The 17,012-nt window shown below is 44.3% G+C and overlaps 1 protein-coding gene across 1 annotated transcript in view; it reads right to left on the reverse strand.

Annotated features, from left to right (window-relative positions):
- Positions 1 to 17,012, reverse strand: part of LOC124722714 (serine proteinase stubble) — a 53,866-nt gene that overhangs the window by 21,368 nt on the left and 15,486 nt on the right. The window contains exons 2-3 of the mRNA XM_047247856.1: positions 12,468 to 14,856; positions 5,474 to 5,754 (exon numbers count right to left, since the gene is read on the reverse strand). Coding sequence (XP_047103812.1) covers positions 5,474 to 5,754; positions 12,468 to 14,856 — 2,670 coding nt within the window. The remainder of the gene's footprint in view (positions 1 to 5,473; positions 5,755 to 12,467; positions 14,857 to 17,012) is intronic.

Below are 17,012 nucleotides of genomic sequence, written 5' to 3' on the forward strand. Positions count from 1 at the left end.
CTATGCAATCCACATAACATAACTGTCATGCGGTTCGTTCTACACGACAATTCTCGGCCGCACCCTGCAGGGGCAATGAAGATGCTCCTGCAGCGTTTTCGATCGGAAGTGTTCGATCACCCACAATACAGTCCGTAATTGGCTACCCCCGAGGTCCATCTCTGCTCAAATGAACCGCTGGCTATGAAGAAAATATTTTCACACAGACAACGAGCTGCAATCCAGAGTAGAAAATTGTCGAAAAACACTGGCGGCTGCCTTCTATAACGAGGGAATTGAAAAGTTGGTACAACGCTACGACGGATGACTAAGTCTGAGCGGCGACTATGTAGAAAAGTAGCTGGAAGGTATAGCTAAGCACTGCAAATAAAACAGTTTTGATTTTCACTGTGGTTTCTATTTCGATACCTATCGTTCCTTACTTTCCGAATAGCCCTCGTATATTCGTTTACGAAATTCGTTATAAATAATCCGCGATAGTTTGAGAGGAACAGTGAGATCCATACCTGCAACACCAGAGCGGAAGAAAGACCATCATTACCTATTATTAAAGCTGTCAGTGGCTCAGAAAGGAGTTCAACATTGTTGTTGTTGTTGTGGTCTTCAGTCCTGAGACTAGTTTCATGCAGCTCTCCATGCTACTCTATCCTGTGCAAGCTTCTTCATCTCCCAGTACCTATTTCAACCTACATCCTTCTGAACCTGCTTAGTGTATTCATCTCTTGGTCTACGATTTTTACCCTCCACGCTGCCCTCCAATACTAAATTGGTGATCCCTTGATGCCTCAGAACATGTCCTACCAACCGATCCCTTCTTCTAGTCAAGTTGTGCCACAAAACAAACTTCTCTTCTCCCCAATCCTATTCGATAGTTCTTCATTAGTTATGTGATCTACCCTTCTAATCTTCAGCATTCTTCTGTAGCACCACATTTCGAAAGCTGCTATTCTCTTCTTGTCCAAACTATTTATCGTCTATGTTTCACTTCCATATATGGCTACACTCCACACAAATACTTTCAGAAATGACTTCCTGACACTTAAATCTATACTCGATGTTAATTCGACTACATTCCATTATCCTCGTTTTGCTTTTTTTGATGTTCATCTTATATCCTCCTTTCAAGACACTATCCATTCCGTTCAACTGCTCTTCCAAGTCCTTTGCGGCAACAAAAATCATCGAGCATTTGTACAATAACATAAAAGTTTGACATGTAACAAAGCAAATTTTAAAATCTAACCTAAAATAATTTCTACTGGAGAATTGCTTTTTAATCCATGGACAAATTTTATTTAAAAATTGGTAGCCTGTAAAAAAAGCTAAAAATAACAGAACTAAGAAAACACATGCTTTAAGTGTGGCAGCATGAGTTGGACTAAATAAATAATGTGTTCATTAATGTTAACACTAATCATGCATACATATACTGTAAACTGTCTCGTTCCACATCATTTCGATAACGGCATTGTTGAAATGATATATGGAACATGCAACTAACTAAATAGCTAACTAACTAGTAGGTGATTTGGAGGCATACGGAGTGCGCAGTTTAGCACACGGAGTTGCACCTAAGGCTGCAAGAACGGCTTTAACCCGGCTGGACATCAAGACAAACTGAACTTAGACGACAGGCATTGGTACGCCATTCCATCCTGATTCAACTCTATACCAGAGTTCATCAGCAGCATAGGCTGGCGCGTGCGCCCTTCCAGCCTCTCAGAAACCACGGCCAGTCATATGCAGAATGTACTGGCCAGGGCAACAGCCGAATACCCACTGTATTGACGGGACATCAGGCTAACATGAAATCCTGTATCACGATGTTGAAATTCAACGTCGCGATGACATCGACTACAGCGTGCAGTCACTGGTCTTAACGTGTCAGATATGTAATGTCTGCTGTGAAGGCACTCAGTTCAGTGTGTGTCAAAGGTATCCATACTACACACTCGATCTGTCTCCAGAAAGCCGGCCGGTGTGGCCGTGCGGTTCTAGGCGCTTCAGTCTGGAACCGCGTGACCGCTACGGTCGCAGGTTCGAATCCTGCCTCGGGCATGGATGTGTGTGATGTCCTTAGGTTAGTTAGGTTTAAGTAGTTCTAAGTTCTAGGGGACTGATGACCTGAGATGTTAAGTCCCATAGTGCTCAGAGCCATTTGAACCATTTTTTTGTCTCCGGAAGGTGGCGCAATAGTTAGCTCACTGGACTCTCATTCCAGGGGACGATGGTTCAAATCACCTTCCGCCCATCCAGATTTAGGTATTTCGTGATTTCCGTAAATCGCTCTAGGCAAATGCAGGGATCGTTCTTTTGAATTGGCACGTCCTATTTCCTTTCTCCCATTCGAGCGTGTGTTCCGCATACCTCTATTATGTGACAGATAATGACGATCGTCTGAAGTACGTAATTCATCTTTCTTTTTAAGCCAAGGCCTTGCAGTACCTTTCTTCATCAAAATACACCCCAAGATGAAAAGGACGACGCACCACGAAAGAATTATCCCAGTGGGATGGAAATCGGTAGATGTAATCTACATGTACAGACAAATATGTATTCAAAATTTATAAAAAATTGGATGGTTTATTCAAGAGAAAGAGCTTCACAAATTGAACAAGTCAATAACACGTTGGTTCACGTCTGGTCCTAATGTCAGCAGTTGATTGAGTGAGCCTGCCGAAGTGGCCGTGCGGTTAAAGGCGCTGCAGTCTGGAACCGCAAGACCGCTACGCTCGCAGGTTCGAATCCTGCCTCGGGCATGGATGTTTGTGATGTCCTTAGGTTAGTTAGGTTTAACTAGTTCTAAGTTCTAGGGGACTAATGACCTCAGCAGTTGAGTCCCATAGTGCTCAGAGCCATTTGAACCATTTTTTTGATTGAGTGATTGATTGATTGACTGAATTGTTGGACGTCATGAGGAATATCGTGCCAAACTCTGACTGACTGATTGAATTGTTGGATGTCCTCTTGAGGGATATCGTGCCACATTCTGTCAAATTAATGCGTTAGATCGTCAAAATCCCGATCTGGTTGGAGGGCCTTGTCCATAATACTCCAAACGTTCTTAGCTGGGGAGAGATCCTGCGACCTTTCCGGCCAAGGTGGGGTTCGGCAAACACGGAGACAAGCAGGAGAAACTTTCGGCGTGTGCGGCCGGGCATTATCTTGCTGAAGTGTAAGACCAGGATTTCTTGCCATGAAGGGCAACAAAACGGCGCCTAGAATATCGTCGACGTTCCTCTCTGTTGTAAGGGTGACAACCAAAGATATCCTGCTATGAAATGAAGTGACATCCCAGACCATCACTGCTGGTTGTTGGGTAGTATGGCGGGCGCCAGACAGGTTGGTATTCCACCGAAGTCCGGGGCGGCTCCAGACACGTCTTCGCTTGTCATCGCGGCCCAATCCGAAGCAGGACTCATCACTGAAGACAATTTTATTCCAGTCAACGAGAATCCAGGCCGAAGACGTATGCGTGGCCATATATGAACACCATGTCGCCTTTTTCTCCACTTTAATAACTGACCATGTATACCTTACACTTGACCAGCTGCTTGCTCTGTTGCATCGTTCACTACTCGCCTTACGGAACGGTTTCTCTGCACTCTACATAATACTGAAGTAAATTAGGCAGTGGCCATTTGTGTATCGAGTGCTTGTTTCTTACTGAAAATGAGTTGGTGTAATCCGTCTCCTCAACACATACACTACTGGCCATTAAAATTGCTACACCAAGAAGGAATGCAGATGATAACGGGTATTCATTGGACAAATATATTATACTGGAACTCACATGTGATTACATTTTCTCGCAATTTGGGTGCATAGATCCTGAGAAATCAGTACCCAGAACAACCACCTCTGGCCGTAATAACGGCCTTGATACGCCTGGGCATTGGGTCAAACAGAGCTTCGATGGGGTGTACAGGTACAGCTGCCTATGCAGCTTCAACACGATACCACAGTTCATCAAGAGTAGTGACTGGCGTATTGTGACGAGCCAATTGCTCGGCCACCATTGACTAGACGTTTTCAGTTGGTGAGAGATCTGGACAATGTGCTGGCCAGGGCAGCAGTCGAACATTTTCTGCATCCAGAAAGGCCCGTACAGGACCTGAAACATGCGGTCGTGTATTATCCAGCTGAAATGTAGGGTTTCGCAGGGATCGAATGAAGGGTAGTGCCACTGGTCGTAACACATCTGAAATGTAACGTCCACCGTTGAAAGTGCTGTCAATGCGAACAAGAGGTGACCGAGACGTGTAACCAATGCCAGCCCATACCATCACGCCGGGTGATACGCCAGTATGGCGATGACGCATACACGCTTCATATGTGCGTTCACTGCGATGTCGCCAAACACGGATGCGATCATCATGATGCTGTAAACAGAACCTGGATTCATCCGAAAAAATGACGTTTTGCCATTCGTGCACCCAGGTTCGTTGTTGAGTACACCATCGCAGGCGCTCCTGTCTGTGATGCAGCGTCAAGGGTAACCGCAGCCGTGGTCTCCGAGCTGATAGTCCATGCTGCTGCAAACGTCGTCGAACTGTTCGTGCAGATGTGTGTTGTCTTGCAAACGTCCCCAGTTGTTGACTCAGGGATCGAGACGTGGCTGCACGATCCGTTACACCAATGTTGATAAGATGCCTGTCATCTCGACTGCTACTGATACGAGGCCGTTGGGATCCAGCACGGCGTTCCGTATTACCCTCCTGAACCCACCGAATCAATATTCTGCTACCAGTCATTGGATCTCGGCCAACGCGAGCAGCAGTGTGCTATACGATAAACCGCAATCGCGATAGGCTACAATCCGACCTTTATCAAAGTCGGAAACGTAATGGTACGCATCTCTCCTCCACACGAGGTATCACAACAACGTTTCATCAGGCAACGCTGGTCAACTGCTGTTTGTGTATGAGAAATCGGTTGAAACCTGTCCTCATGTCAGCACGTTGCAGGTGTCGCCATCGGCGCCAACCTTGTGTGAATGCTCTGAAAAGCTAATCATTGGCATATCACAGCATCTTCTTCCTGTCGGTTAAATTTCGCGTCTGTAGCGCGTCATCTTCGTGGTGTAGCAATTTTAATGGCCAGTAGTGTATATCACTGTAGTAGTTTGTGATATGAGATCCGGGTTGATTGGAAAAATTTTCTATTGTTTTGATCCTTGGATTCGTCCCGGCTGTCCCTCCCCCCCCCCCCCCCTCCCGCCAGTCCGCCCCCTCTAACTGTGGCAAATGTTTAGGAATATCCTGTATAGGAGCACCAGTATATAATAGAATTCATCATGTACATCAGTGAACTGAAAACGTTTAATCTGTCGGTATAATTGTTGTGCCTTCCACGGGTACGCTGTGATCTATGGTGCTTTAGATAACAGTCCCTGCAGGAGCTGCATAAGTAACTGGAAGTAAGTTTTAAGTATGTTGAATATAGGTGTCAGAGATGCACCAGTGTCTCTTACCATTCCTGTAATCGATTGGCTTTGGCGTGGTGGTGGCCGTCGCCTCTGTCTCTGTTGAGAGATCCGGCTTTTCTGTGACGAGGGCCGTCGTCTCCGCCTCGACAGCGGCCTGTGCAGCAGTCGTCCTCGCGGTAGTCGTGGTAGTCGTGGTAGTGGTGGTAGTGGTGGTGGGTGTGGTCGAGACGGTGGTGGTCGTGGTGGGCCGAGGTCGCGTCGAGCTGGGCCGCTTAGTCGGCCTCCGCGTCGTCGACGGTCTGGTCGTCGAACCCGCCGGCGGCCGCCTGTCGTGTTGCAAGTCACTCCTTGTATCATAGCAGCTCACCCACAACACAACAGCAATGCGTATGCAACAGTGAACAGTGTGGTTCGTGAAGTGTTTCCCGGAACCAAGGCCGCTCTGCGGTTATGCGTTCCACCAACATTGGCGAGTTCGTGATCCGTTTCTCGTATGTGGAATCCACTTTAGAGTTTCCACAGATTCTGAAAGCAATTCCATTAGTTTTAATTGTGTAATGGTTAGCCAAGTGTCCATTTCTTGGAGAAAATCGAGCGAACTGCTCTGTCTCTGAAGATTCTGATCTTGGCGAAAGGTGCAGATCCGCAACCACCACCACCACCACCACCACCAACACCGCCACCATCACCGACACGTTTCCACTGTTCTTGCATAAACATTGCTGCATTGATGACTTAAGATAATTTTCTTGATTAACTCTGGATGCAAACGTTAGAATTCTTTGACTGTCTGAAACGACATTAGACATAAATTCTCCAGAAAAGCAGAATATGGAGTATATGCAAGAGCCATTTACATCAAATTTGTTCCATCAAAAAACTCTGTAATATAATTCTGAAAGTAGAACTTACGCTGTTAATGGGAAACAACATTCAGAAGTCTGATTGGTTTTCAGTTTGAAAGTTTTAACATGTCATTTACGAGAGTCATATCTTCTGTTACCTTTTTAGAGATGTCTCTGAAATGCTGTCTTCACCTTAGTTAAAAGTTTTTTTTTTTTTTTTTTTTTTTTTTTTTTTTTTTTTTTTGCAGATATTCATCATTTTTAATACTACAAATTCTTGGCGTGAATTGCAGAACTCTTCGGTATTAAAGACATAGCTTACGAGTTGGCAAACGTCATGTCAATATTTCAATATTTTTATCTGCTCTCAGCTGTTACTCTCGAGTTTAATGGTATTTTACTCGATGGCCATCGAACATACAAACGACGTAAATGAATATGAGTTTTCTTAATTCATATCCAAATATCCATAACTAGCGTAAAGTACAGTTGTTCTCAGATTTAGACGGTGAAGAAACAGCTATCATCTATTCCGTAACAAATTTGCTTACCGGAGGAATGAAGTCGTCATTGATATCATTAGACATCATGCACCCCCACGAGAATGGTCGAGCGAAATTGCCGCGGCCTTGTTTTCTGCTCCTCTTTAGATTCGTTGGAAAGCTCCGCTAAATTGTACCTTCATTAATCTGTAAAACATTATCTTCTTATGCTCGATAGGTAGTTACTGTTGGGTCAGTGCATCATGGTGAGAAACAGGTTGGTTATAACTTGAATGTGTATGCTGTCATGCGGCCTTTTATGGAAGGATACCGGCACGTATGAAACACAGGATGAGATGAAATTTCGCACAGATATTCTTCAGTGAAATAAATTTATATCTATTTTTCCTTTTAGTTCTACACTTTATAGTTTTTGAGGAAATGGATATAGGAAGTTTTACTGGCGCCCAAGTCCAAATGTCTACAGACCTTTGAGCGGGGGCGTGTGAAGGTGTAATGCTCTGGGCACATGGACACGGTTTAAATTCCGTCTTCAGATGTTAAAAAAAGTCAGTCTATGTAAAATAACTTTTTTGGAAGAAAATCGTTGCAATGTTCAATAGCATTTTATTCGTTTGATGTGGAAAAAAATCGCGAATACCAGTCAAATTCTAATTTTCGTTTCCTTTCGCGATTAATATTTTTTCCATTGTGTATTAGTATGTTACTATAAACTTATATTTTCACATCAAAAACAACCCAAACACCATTACACTATGACATTAACGTAATTTCAGCTTATACATTCTGCACTTCACGGGCGTTGCTATGTAACTTCTCGTAGAAACAGCAGAAACACAACGCTTTGGTAGACCAAATGTTGCAAATAAATGACACAATTTGCACTGGCACGGCTTCCCCATCTAATGGATAATGAAATACCGATTATGTTTTGGAAAGTGTGTTTTAATAAGAGAAAGAGTTCCGTCAATATCAGGAAGTGGACTTCAACCCGAGTCCGTAAATTAAGGCATTGACGCCTTTACTATTTGACAACCTGACCGTTTCGCAAGTGGTTGTAGCCGTTAAGATTCAACAAACAATAAACTTCTATGTCGGTTTTATAAAGAAAATAACTGTGGAATGTGAAGTTCAAGGTCGAAATAGGTGGCGATTTGTTTTAGAGAACGAACGTGTGGAATATCATCTATATCCGTGACACGCAGTTGCCGCGTAATACTTGTTAAATTAAATATTCGTTTAAAATGAAGTTTTGTGACGCAGAATATGATTTACTAATGCCAATAAGAGGATAATGGACTTTATGTAAACTACGTGGAACTAAAATAAAGAGAAAAATTAGCGGAACATAATCAATATTTTTTACAAGTTGTGTATTCCATACAAATGAAGTTAGTCCGCAAAAATGGTGGGTTATCTAGGTATCCAGCAACATATGAGTTTATTTTTAATTTATTGCCTATGGCTTAAAATATCAACACTTAAAATAATGGTTTTCGCTGGAAACGCAATAACAAGTTAATAACTAATGGACTTCGAAATGTTTTAACTACAGCAAAATGATACGGATGTTTCATGGGTTACTACATGAGACTGAGAGAATAATGCATGAAATCTAAGAAATATATATCAAAACACAACTGCAAGAATATATACACAAAATAATGAAGGAAGGAAGGTTAGCGTTGCATGTCCTGTCGACGTCAACATTATTCGATGTGGGGCACTAGCTTTTAGACAAATATAGGGAAACCAATCGGATGACGCACTCAGTGATGTAGTTGTTAGAGTAGAGGACAAGGACAGTGTTTTGCTCATGGGTGATTTTAGTGCCAGGATTGGAAATCGAACAGAAGGGTATGAAAAGGTTATGGGTAAATTTGGAGAGGATATGGAGGCCAACAGGAACGGGAAACAACTCTTGGATTTCTGTGCCAGTATGGACTTAGTAATCACAAACTCCTTTTTTAAACATAAGAACATTACCGGTATACTTGGGAAGGCAGGGGAACCAGATCTGTCATTGACTATATAATAACAGATCAGGAATTCAGGAAGGCTGTGAGGGACGCACGTGTATTCAGGGGATTCTTTGATGACACTGATCACTATTTAATCTGCAGTGAAATTGGTATTGTGAGGCCGAACGTGCAGGAGGTCAGGTCCATATGTAGGAGGATAAGAGGGGAGAAACTTCAGGATAAGGAAATCAGGCACAAGTACATAACAGTGATCTCAGAAAGGTACCAGTTAGTTGAATGTAGTCAATTACAGCCATTGGAAAATGAATGGACAAGGTACAGGGACACAGTACTAGAAGTCGCTAAAGAATGTCTTGGAACGGTAGTGTGTAAAGGTAGGATGAAGCAAACAGCTTGGGGGAATGACACAGTCAAGGCAGCCTGTAAAACGAAAAAGAAGGCGTATCAAAAATGGCTACATACTAGAACTCAGGTAGACAGAGAAAGTTATGTTGAAGAAAGAAACAAAGCCAAACAGATTATTGCAGCATCCACGAAGAAATCTTGGGAAGACTTTGGAAACAGGTTGGAGACTTTGGGTCAAGCTGCTGGAAAACCATTCTGGAGTGTAATTAGCAGTCTTCGAAAGGGAGGTAAGAAGGAAATGACAAGTATTTTGGACAGGTCAGGAAAACTGCTGGTGAATCCTATGGATGCCTTGGGCAGATGGAGGGAATATTTTGAAGAGTTGCTCAATGTAGGTGAAAATACGATCAGTAATGTTTCAGATTTCGATGTACAATGGGACAGGAATGATGATGGGAATAGGATCACATTTGAGGAAGTGGAGAAAATGGTCAACAGATTGCAGTGCAATAAAGCGGCTGGGGTGGATGAAATTAAATCGGAACTCATCAAATACAGTGGAATATCAGGTCTTAAATGGCTACACAGGATAATTGAAATGGCGTGGGAGTCGGGACAGGTTCCATCAGACTGGACGAAAGCAGTAATCACACCAATCTTTAAACATGGAAACAGAAAGGATTGTAACAAGTACAGAAGTATCTCTTTAATCAGCGTTGTGGGTAAAATCTTCTCAGGTATTGTTGAAAGGAAAGTGCGAGTATTAGTTGAGGACAAATTGGATGAAAATCAGTGTGGGTTTAGGCCTCTTAGAGGTTGTCAGTACCAGATCTTTAGTTTACGGCAAATAATGGAGAACTGTTACGAGTGGAACAGGGAATTGTATCTATGCTTTATAGATCTAGAAAAGGCATATGACCGGGTTCTTAGGAGGAAGTTATTGTCTGTTCTACGAGATTATGGAATAGGAGGCAAACTTTTGCAAGCAATTAAAGATCTTTACGTAGATAATCAGGCAGCAATTAGAGTTGATGGTAAATTGAGTTCATGGTTCAGAGTAGTTTCAGGGGTAAGACAAGGCTGCAACCTGTCTCCATTGTTGTTCGTATTATTTATGGATAATATGTTGAAAACAATAGACTGGTTGGGTGAGATTAAGATATATGAACACAAAATAAGCAGTCTCGCATATGCGGATGACTTAGTTGTGATGGCAGATTCTATTGAAAGTTTGCAAAGTAATATTTCAGAGCTAGATCAGAAATATAAGGACTATGGTATGAAGATTAGCATGTCCAAAACGAAAGTAATGTCAGTGGGAAAGAGATATAAAGGGATTGAGTGCCAAATAGGAGGAACAAAGTTAGAACAGGTGGACGGTTTCAAGTACTTAGGATGCATATTCTCACAGGATGGCAACATAGTGAAAGAACTGGAAGCGAGGTGCAGCCAAGCTAATGCAGTGAGCGCTCAGCTACGATCTACTCTCTTCTGCAAGAAGGAAGTCAGTACCAAGACTAAGTTATCTGTGCACCGTTCAATCTTTCGACCAACTTTGTTGTATGGGAGCGAAAGCTGGGTGGATTCAGATTACCTTATCAATAAGGTTGAGGTTACGGATATGAAAGTAGCTAAGATGATTGCATGTACTAGTAGACGGGAACAATGGCAGGAGGGTGTCCACAATGAGGAAATCACAGAGAACCTGGGAATGAACTCTATAGATGTAGCAGTCAGGGCGAACAGTCTTGGATGGTGGGGTCATGTTACTCGCATGGGAGAAGCAAGGTTACCCAAGAGACTCATGGCTTCAGCAGTAGAGGGTAGGAGGAGTCGGGGTAGACCATGGAGAAGGTACCTGGATTCGGTTAAGAATGATTTTGAAGTAATAGGCTTAACATCAGAAGAGGCACCAATGTTAGCACTGAATAGGGGATCATGGAGGAATTTTATAAGGGGGCCTATGCTCTAGACTGAACGCTGAAAGGCATAATCAGTCTTAAATGATGATGATGACGATGATAAAATGCTGAATATCAGAGTGACTGACCAAATAAATTTTGTGATCGCCTGCGTATCGAATTGCGCTCCCGTGTAAGCAATGACCGATGTCCCCCATGCACATGTCATTAATTGTTGGGAAAGTTCAAATTCAATCTAACTCATTCAGTTTTAAGAATAATTGTCCACTTTAGGGCAAGTCCAACATTCTATTTCCTTCTATAATTAAATTTTCATCAACTGAAGCTCTGTTATTAAAAGCCAATTTCGTTTAACTGGTCAAAATTAATCTGTATAATTAAGCGCGTTTAAACCCATTCGTTATTAGGACAATAAATCCATGTGTCATAATAACGAATAGTGGTACGCTTTCGATGTATTTCCTTTGGAAATGGTGCCTTTTGCGCTAATGAAGCACACATAATCACAGTCAATTGCACAGATACCGAATGGTACACATAGAAAGAAAGATCCCTTATCATTTAGCTACAATATAGCAGGTCAACAACTGGAAGCAGTTAATTCCGTGAAATATCTGGGAGTACGCATTAGGAGTGATTTAAAATGGAATGATCATATAAAGTTGATCGTCGGTAAAGCACATGCCAGACTGAGATTCATTGGAAGAATCCTAAGGAAATGCAATCCGAAAACAAAGGAAGTAGGTTACAGTACGCTTGTTCGGCCACTGCTTGAATACTGCTCAGCAGTGTGGGATCCGTACCACATAGGGTTGATAGAAGAGATAGAGAAGATCCAACAGAGAGCAGCGCGCTTAGTTACAGGATCATTTAGTAATCGTGAAAGCGTTACGGAGATGATAGATAAACTTCAGTGGAAGACTCTGCAGGAGAGACGCTCAGTAGCACGGTACTGGCTTTTGTTGAAGTTTCGAGAACATACCTTCACCGAGGAGTCAAGCAGTATATTGCTCCCTCATACGTATATCTCGCGAAGAGACCATGAGGATAAAATCAGAGAGATTAGAGCCCACACAGAGGCATACCGACAATCCTTCTTTCCACGAACAATACGAGACTGGAATAAAAGGGAGAACCGATAGAGGTACTCAAGGTACCCTCCGCCACACACCGTCAGGTGGCTTGCGGAGTATGGATGTAGATGTTGATGTAGATGTAGAATAGTATGCGAGGATTACGTTATTTTCCTAAATCACTTCAGTGAAATTCTGGGATGGTTCCTTCAATGAGACCACGGTCGTCACCTCTCCCCATCAAAGACACATGTCTGCACGTATGCCTTACAGCATATTTTCGTTGACGGCGTTCAACATCACTGTAAAATGATTATTGGAGAAATAAACTACTGGGACTGATATTGAAGTAATTTTTGTTTACTGTACCTTGTGGTACTCTGCGAGGACGACGGCCTTCTGGTGGTACTGGCGGTGGTTGGCCGCCTGTTGGGTGTCGACGGCCGCCTGGTGGGGGTGGCGGAGGGTCTCCTCGTGGTGGAGGCTGCCACGGCGGCTGCGGTGGCGGGGCGGCGAGTCGTCGAGCCCGTGCTGGGGCGGCGCGTCGGCCGACGGGTCGTGCTGCCGGGCTGCGTCGGCCGACGAGTAGGCCGACGAGTCGTCGACTGCACCACTGGCGGCGCCACCGTCGTCACGTTGCGCGGCTTGTAGATCACCTCCTCCAGATCCTGGAAGTTGCCCTGCAGCGACTGCACTATCTTGTTCACGAACGCCTGCATCTTATCGTCGAACTTCTCGTCCTCCACGAATTCGGGCGTGGTAATGTCGTTGTCGTCCGGCACCAGTGGTACCTCGTGACTCGGCTCGGAACTCGGTTCTGTCGCCAGCACAACTTGCAGAGTCTCCTGCTGCGATACGCTCATGTTCAGCTGCGGGTTCCGCACTGGTGGAAAGTTCACGAGGTCAGCTATTGATGTTACTTGATCGTACTCTGTCGATGTCGAGTATGTCGTGGGTCTTTTAGTCACGGTAGTAGTACCCGAGGTTCCAGTCACAGCGGTAACTGTAGGAGGGCGTTTAGTAATAGGCGGGACGTGACTGGAGATTGGTCGGACTGTCATAGTAGTCGGTGGTCGGGAAGTAACTGGAGGCACTTTGACAGTCGTACTTGCCAGTTTCGTCACGGTTGAAGTAGAAGGCCTCTGTGAGAAGGAGGGTTTCTTCGTTACCGATTCACTAGTAACTTCGTCAGCTGCTGGTGTATAGAAGGTGTACGGAGGCGGCCTCCTAGTGGAAATATGTAGTGTCGGAAAGTTTTGAGTGGTATAAGCTGAGTTAGGTGGGCTCAGCACTATCACCGTTGGAGCAGGTGGCTTAGAGTGAGTGGGAACAGATGTCAGAGGCACCTCTTGCAAGGTTGGGAAGACGACGGGACTCACAGAGTCCTTTTCTGGAAAGTTCAGTGCAGATGTTGTATATATTGAAGGTCTAGATGTCGTCTTTGTAGTATAATAAGTGGTAGAAGAAAATAGAGGTTTCTTCGAGGAGCTTTCGGTTCCCAGAGATGTCGGACTAATTGTATTGTGGGAGGTCCACTGCGGTTTCTCATCGACAGACACCCATGTGGAGAGCCCACTCTGCTGCCCGCTAGAGGCTGTAGATGTAAGTGTCACCTCAGGTAAAGGTTCGGGTTGAGGGTCCAGGATGTCGAGACCTGTCTCGTTGAGCATAGTTATTATTTGGTTTATGGAGTCGGCATTATTACTGGTAATACTCGTACTCATTGGTGGTTTAGTGAATTTGTCGTCAGCACTGATGGTAGCTATTTGCACCATTCCATCGTCGTCTGGAGTCAGTTTCCTCGTAGTCGTCTCCTGTCTGAAAGTGTAATGTACTGCTGTCGTAAACACAGGTTTAGTCGTCGCTTTGCGTGTCGAAGAGTAAGAGTCTGGCGCGGTCGTGAATTTTGGGGACGAATACGTCAGTCTAGTGTCGTCGTTATCTGGTTGCGAGGGAGGAACATTTCCTGGCCTAGTGGAATCGGCAATAGGACTCGTTGTTGTGGAGAAAAGAGTGATATAGCCTCCAGGTGGCAGTGGCTGGGTGGTGAGTTTATTTTCAGGTGTGTGTTCTAAACCAGGCGAGCTGTAATATGTGGAGGAGAACGAAGTGGATTTACTGGTGCCGGCAGTTGAATAGGAAGTTCCAGCAGTCGTCGAGGACTTCTCTGTAGTGTGGAGTAAGAGGCTGCCGTCTTGGGTCTGGGACACGTCTGCCGCTACCGCGTTACTGCCGACGTAGCTGAACGTGCTGAGCTCGGGCTCGGGTCGACTAGCTTCGAACAGAATGTCGGTCTCGGGCTCGTGAGGGCCGGACACGTTGTAGTGCGTGGCGGGCTCGAACAGGTCCTGCAGGTCGCCCGAGTCGTGGACGTGCGAGCCGTTCTGGTGGACGAGGACGGTGTCGGGCGGCGGTTGCGGCTGCGGGATGTGGGCCGGCGTCAGCAGAAGGCCGTCGAAGAGCCCGGGCGGGGGCGGCGGGGGTGGCGGCGGCGCTGCCGGCGACGGTGGTGGCGGCGCGTCGGCGGCGTTGAGCACGTCCTCCGCGGGGATGTCGTCGGGCAGGGCCAGCTCGTCGGCGTCGGGCGGCAGGCGGCAGCACGTACCGAACAGGAAGCCGTCGACGCAGCTGCCCACCACCGTGCCCATGCGCTGCGTGCACTCCAGGTTGAACATGCATACCCCGCGCTCCGTGGGCTCCATCTCCGGCGAGCGGCACGCCTTCGGCACGATGCGGTACCCGCCGAACAGCTTGCGACCTGCACCAACACGATTAAACACATATACTTCACTACTTCGAGATCAGTCAGGAATTTGACAAACTATGTAACTTCAACGTTTTGTTGCTGTGGAACCAGCAGCCCTTTTATTTCGCGAAGAGTTTATTACAAATCTTTTACAGTTGTAGCACATATATTTTTGGCGATTAGTTTCGAGCAGAACGGTTCAGTCTCAATCCAAACATCAACATGATGCTGACTTATATGGTGAGCATATGTGTATTGTGACATTCATCTACCGTCACTGTGTGATGCATGTATTGCTAATTTTAGATGGTTGTCATTAAGATCAGGCACATTCAATGCAGCCTCAGTAAGTCTGGCTTGAGGATAAATAAGTCGATTCTAAACTAGACGCCAAAAATATATGTACTGCAACAGTGACAGATTTCTGATAAACTCTTCATCCGAAAAATTAATAATGTAACCCTAAAATTATTATGTATAACGGGCAGTCAAATGAAAATGAGACAGATGGAGAACAAGCAAGTAAACTGTTTATTATTCCAAAAATAATCGCTGTAGCTGTTAATATATTTATCCAACTATAAGACAGGACTGTCAGAGCCTTCATGAAAAAGTGTTTGCGGTTGACTACTGTAATAAAACTGATAATGGTGAGATAAATGTTCAACCGATCTTAGATCATATGAAGTGAACGATACCGCACCGAAGATATAAAATCCAAAAATCCACTTCTACATAACTATGCGAAAATGTTTAAATGTCAACGTTTATAAATACTTAATGTAATTACCAGGATGATTATGGACTTGTCAAAAAACATAGACAATTAATTGTATTTTATTTATGAAATATACGTGCCAATGATTGTTCTGCATAAATAGATCGATATATGATAGTAATTAGTAATTTCTTTGTCGTTAGAGGTAAATCTTTGTTCTCTTGGGCAGTTCGTTGTACGAGTTTGAAGTGCGAGGATGGAGAACGAGATATGTGTGTTTTATTGACATGCATTCTGAAGTGAAATGACTGAAAATGGCTCAAATGGCTCTCAGCACTATGGAACTTAACTTCTGAGGTCATCAGTCCCCTAGAACTTAGAACTACTTAAACCTAACTAACCTAAGGACATCACACACATCCATGGCCGAGGTAGGATTCGAACCTGCGACCGTAGCGGTCGCGCGGTTCCACTCCGGCCGGCGATTGAAAATATATATATGTAATTCTGCAGGAAGTCCACCAGAATTCATATTATTATCGAAACACGAACCCGGACACACTCTAGACGATTATACAAAGATAAAACACAGAAATAAAATGCACAACGGGCCATCAATATACAACAAAGAAAAGCAACAAGAAAGATAAGTATTTTTGTTATTAACAGAACTGGTTATTTAAATTCGACTGTGCCTGTCACTCGCTGCAGTGTGTCACTATCTTAGCGTGGCAAGTGCTTTAGAAATGTGATCGGCCGCCCAAGTTACTGATTTACTCCAAACATTAACAAGCCAACTTTGGGCAACAAGAGGGTGGGGACGGGGAGACTACAGAACTATGATGGTACTCAGGCGTGCACCTCTTATTCCGAAGCAAATTGATGACCACGAAGGTCTTTCTTCGGGGCTCCAAAAATATGGAAATCATATGGGGAGAGATCGTGACTGTATGGAGGATGTGTAAGGGATTCCCAGCGAAAGTAATGCAGCGTAATTGAAACAAATTGGGCAACATGTGAGTGGGAGTTTTGTTGGCAGGTTGTTTCGACTACGCTGCAGCAATTTCGCTGGGAGGCCGTTACACATCCTCTATACAGTCCCGACCTCTCCCCATTCGATTTCCATGTGTTTGGAGCCCTGAAGAAAGACATTCGTGGCTGTGAGTTTGCTTCCGACGAAGAGGTCGGTATACAATCGTGGTTCCGTAGGCAACCGTAAACATTTTTCCGTTAAGGCACTGACCATCTTGTCCCTAAGTGGAATAAATTTATTAACAGTTACGATGATTACTTTTGAAACAGTAAACAGTTTACTTACTTAATTTCCATCTGTCTTGTTTTCATTTGACTACCAGTTATTTATTTTAAAACATAATATAGTTGATTTTTTGGGTACTCGTATGAATCACTATGTATTCCACAAGAACCAATTGTATAGCTTTTCAGGTAA

This window comes from Schistocerca piceifrons, chromosome X (assembly GCF_021461385.2).
Source record: "Schistocerca piceifrons isolate TAMUIC-IGC-003096 chromosome X, iqSchPice1.1, whole genome shotgun sequence".
Classification (NCBI taxonomy): Eukaryota; Metazoa; Arthropoda; class Insecta; order Orthoptera; family Acrididae; genus Schistocerca; species Schistocerca piceifrons.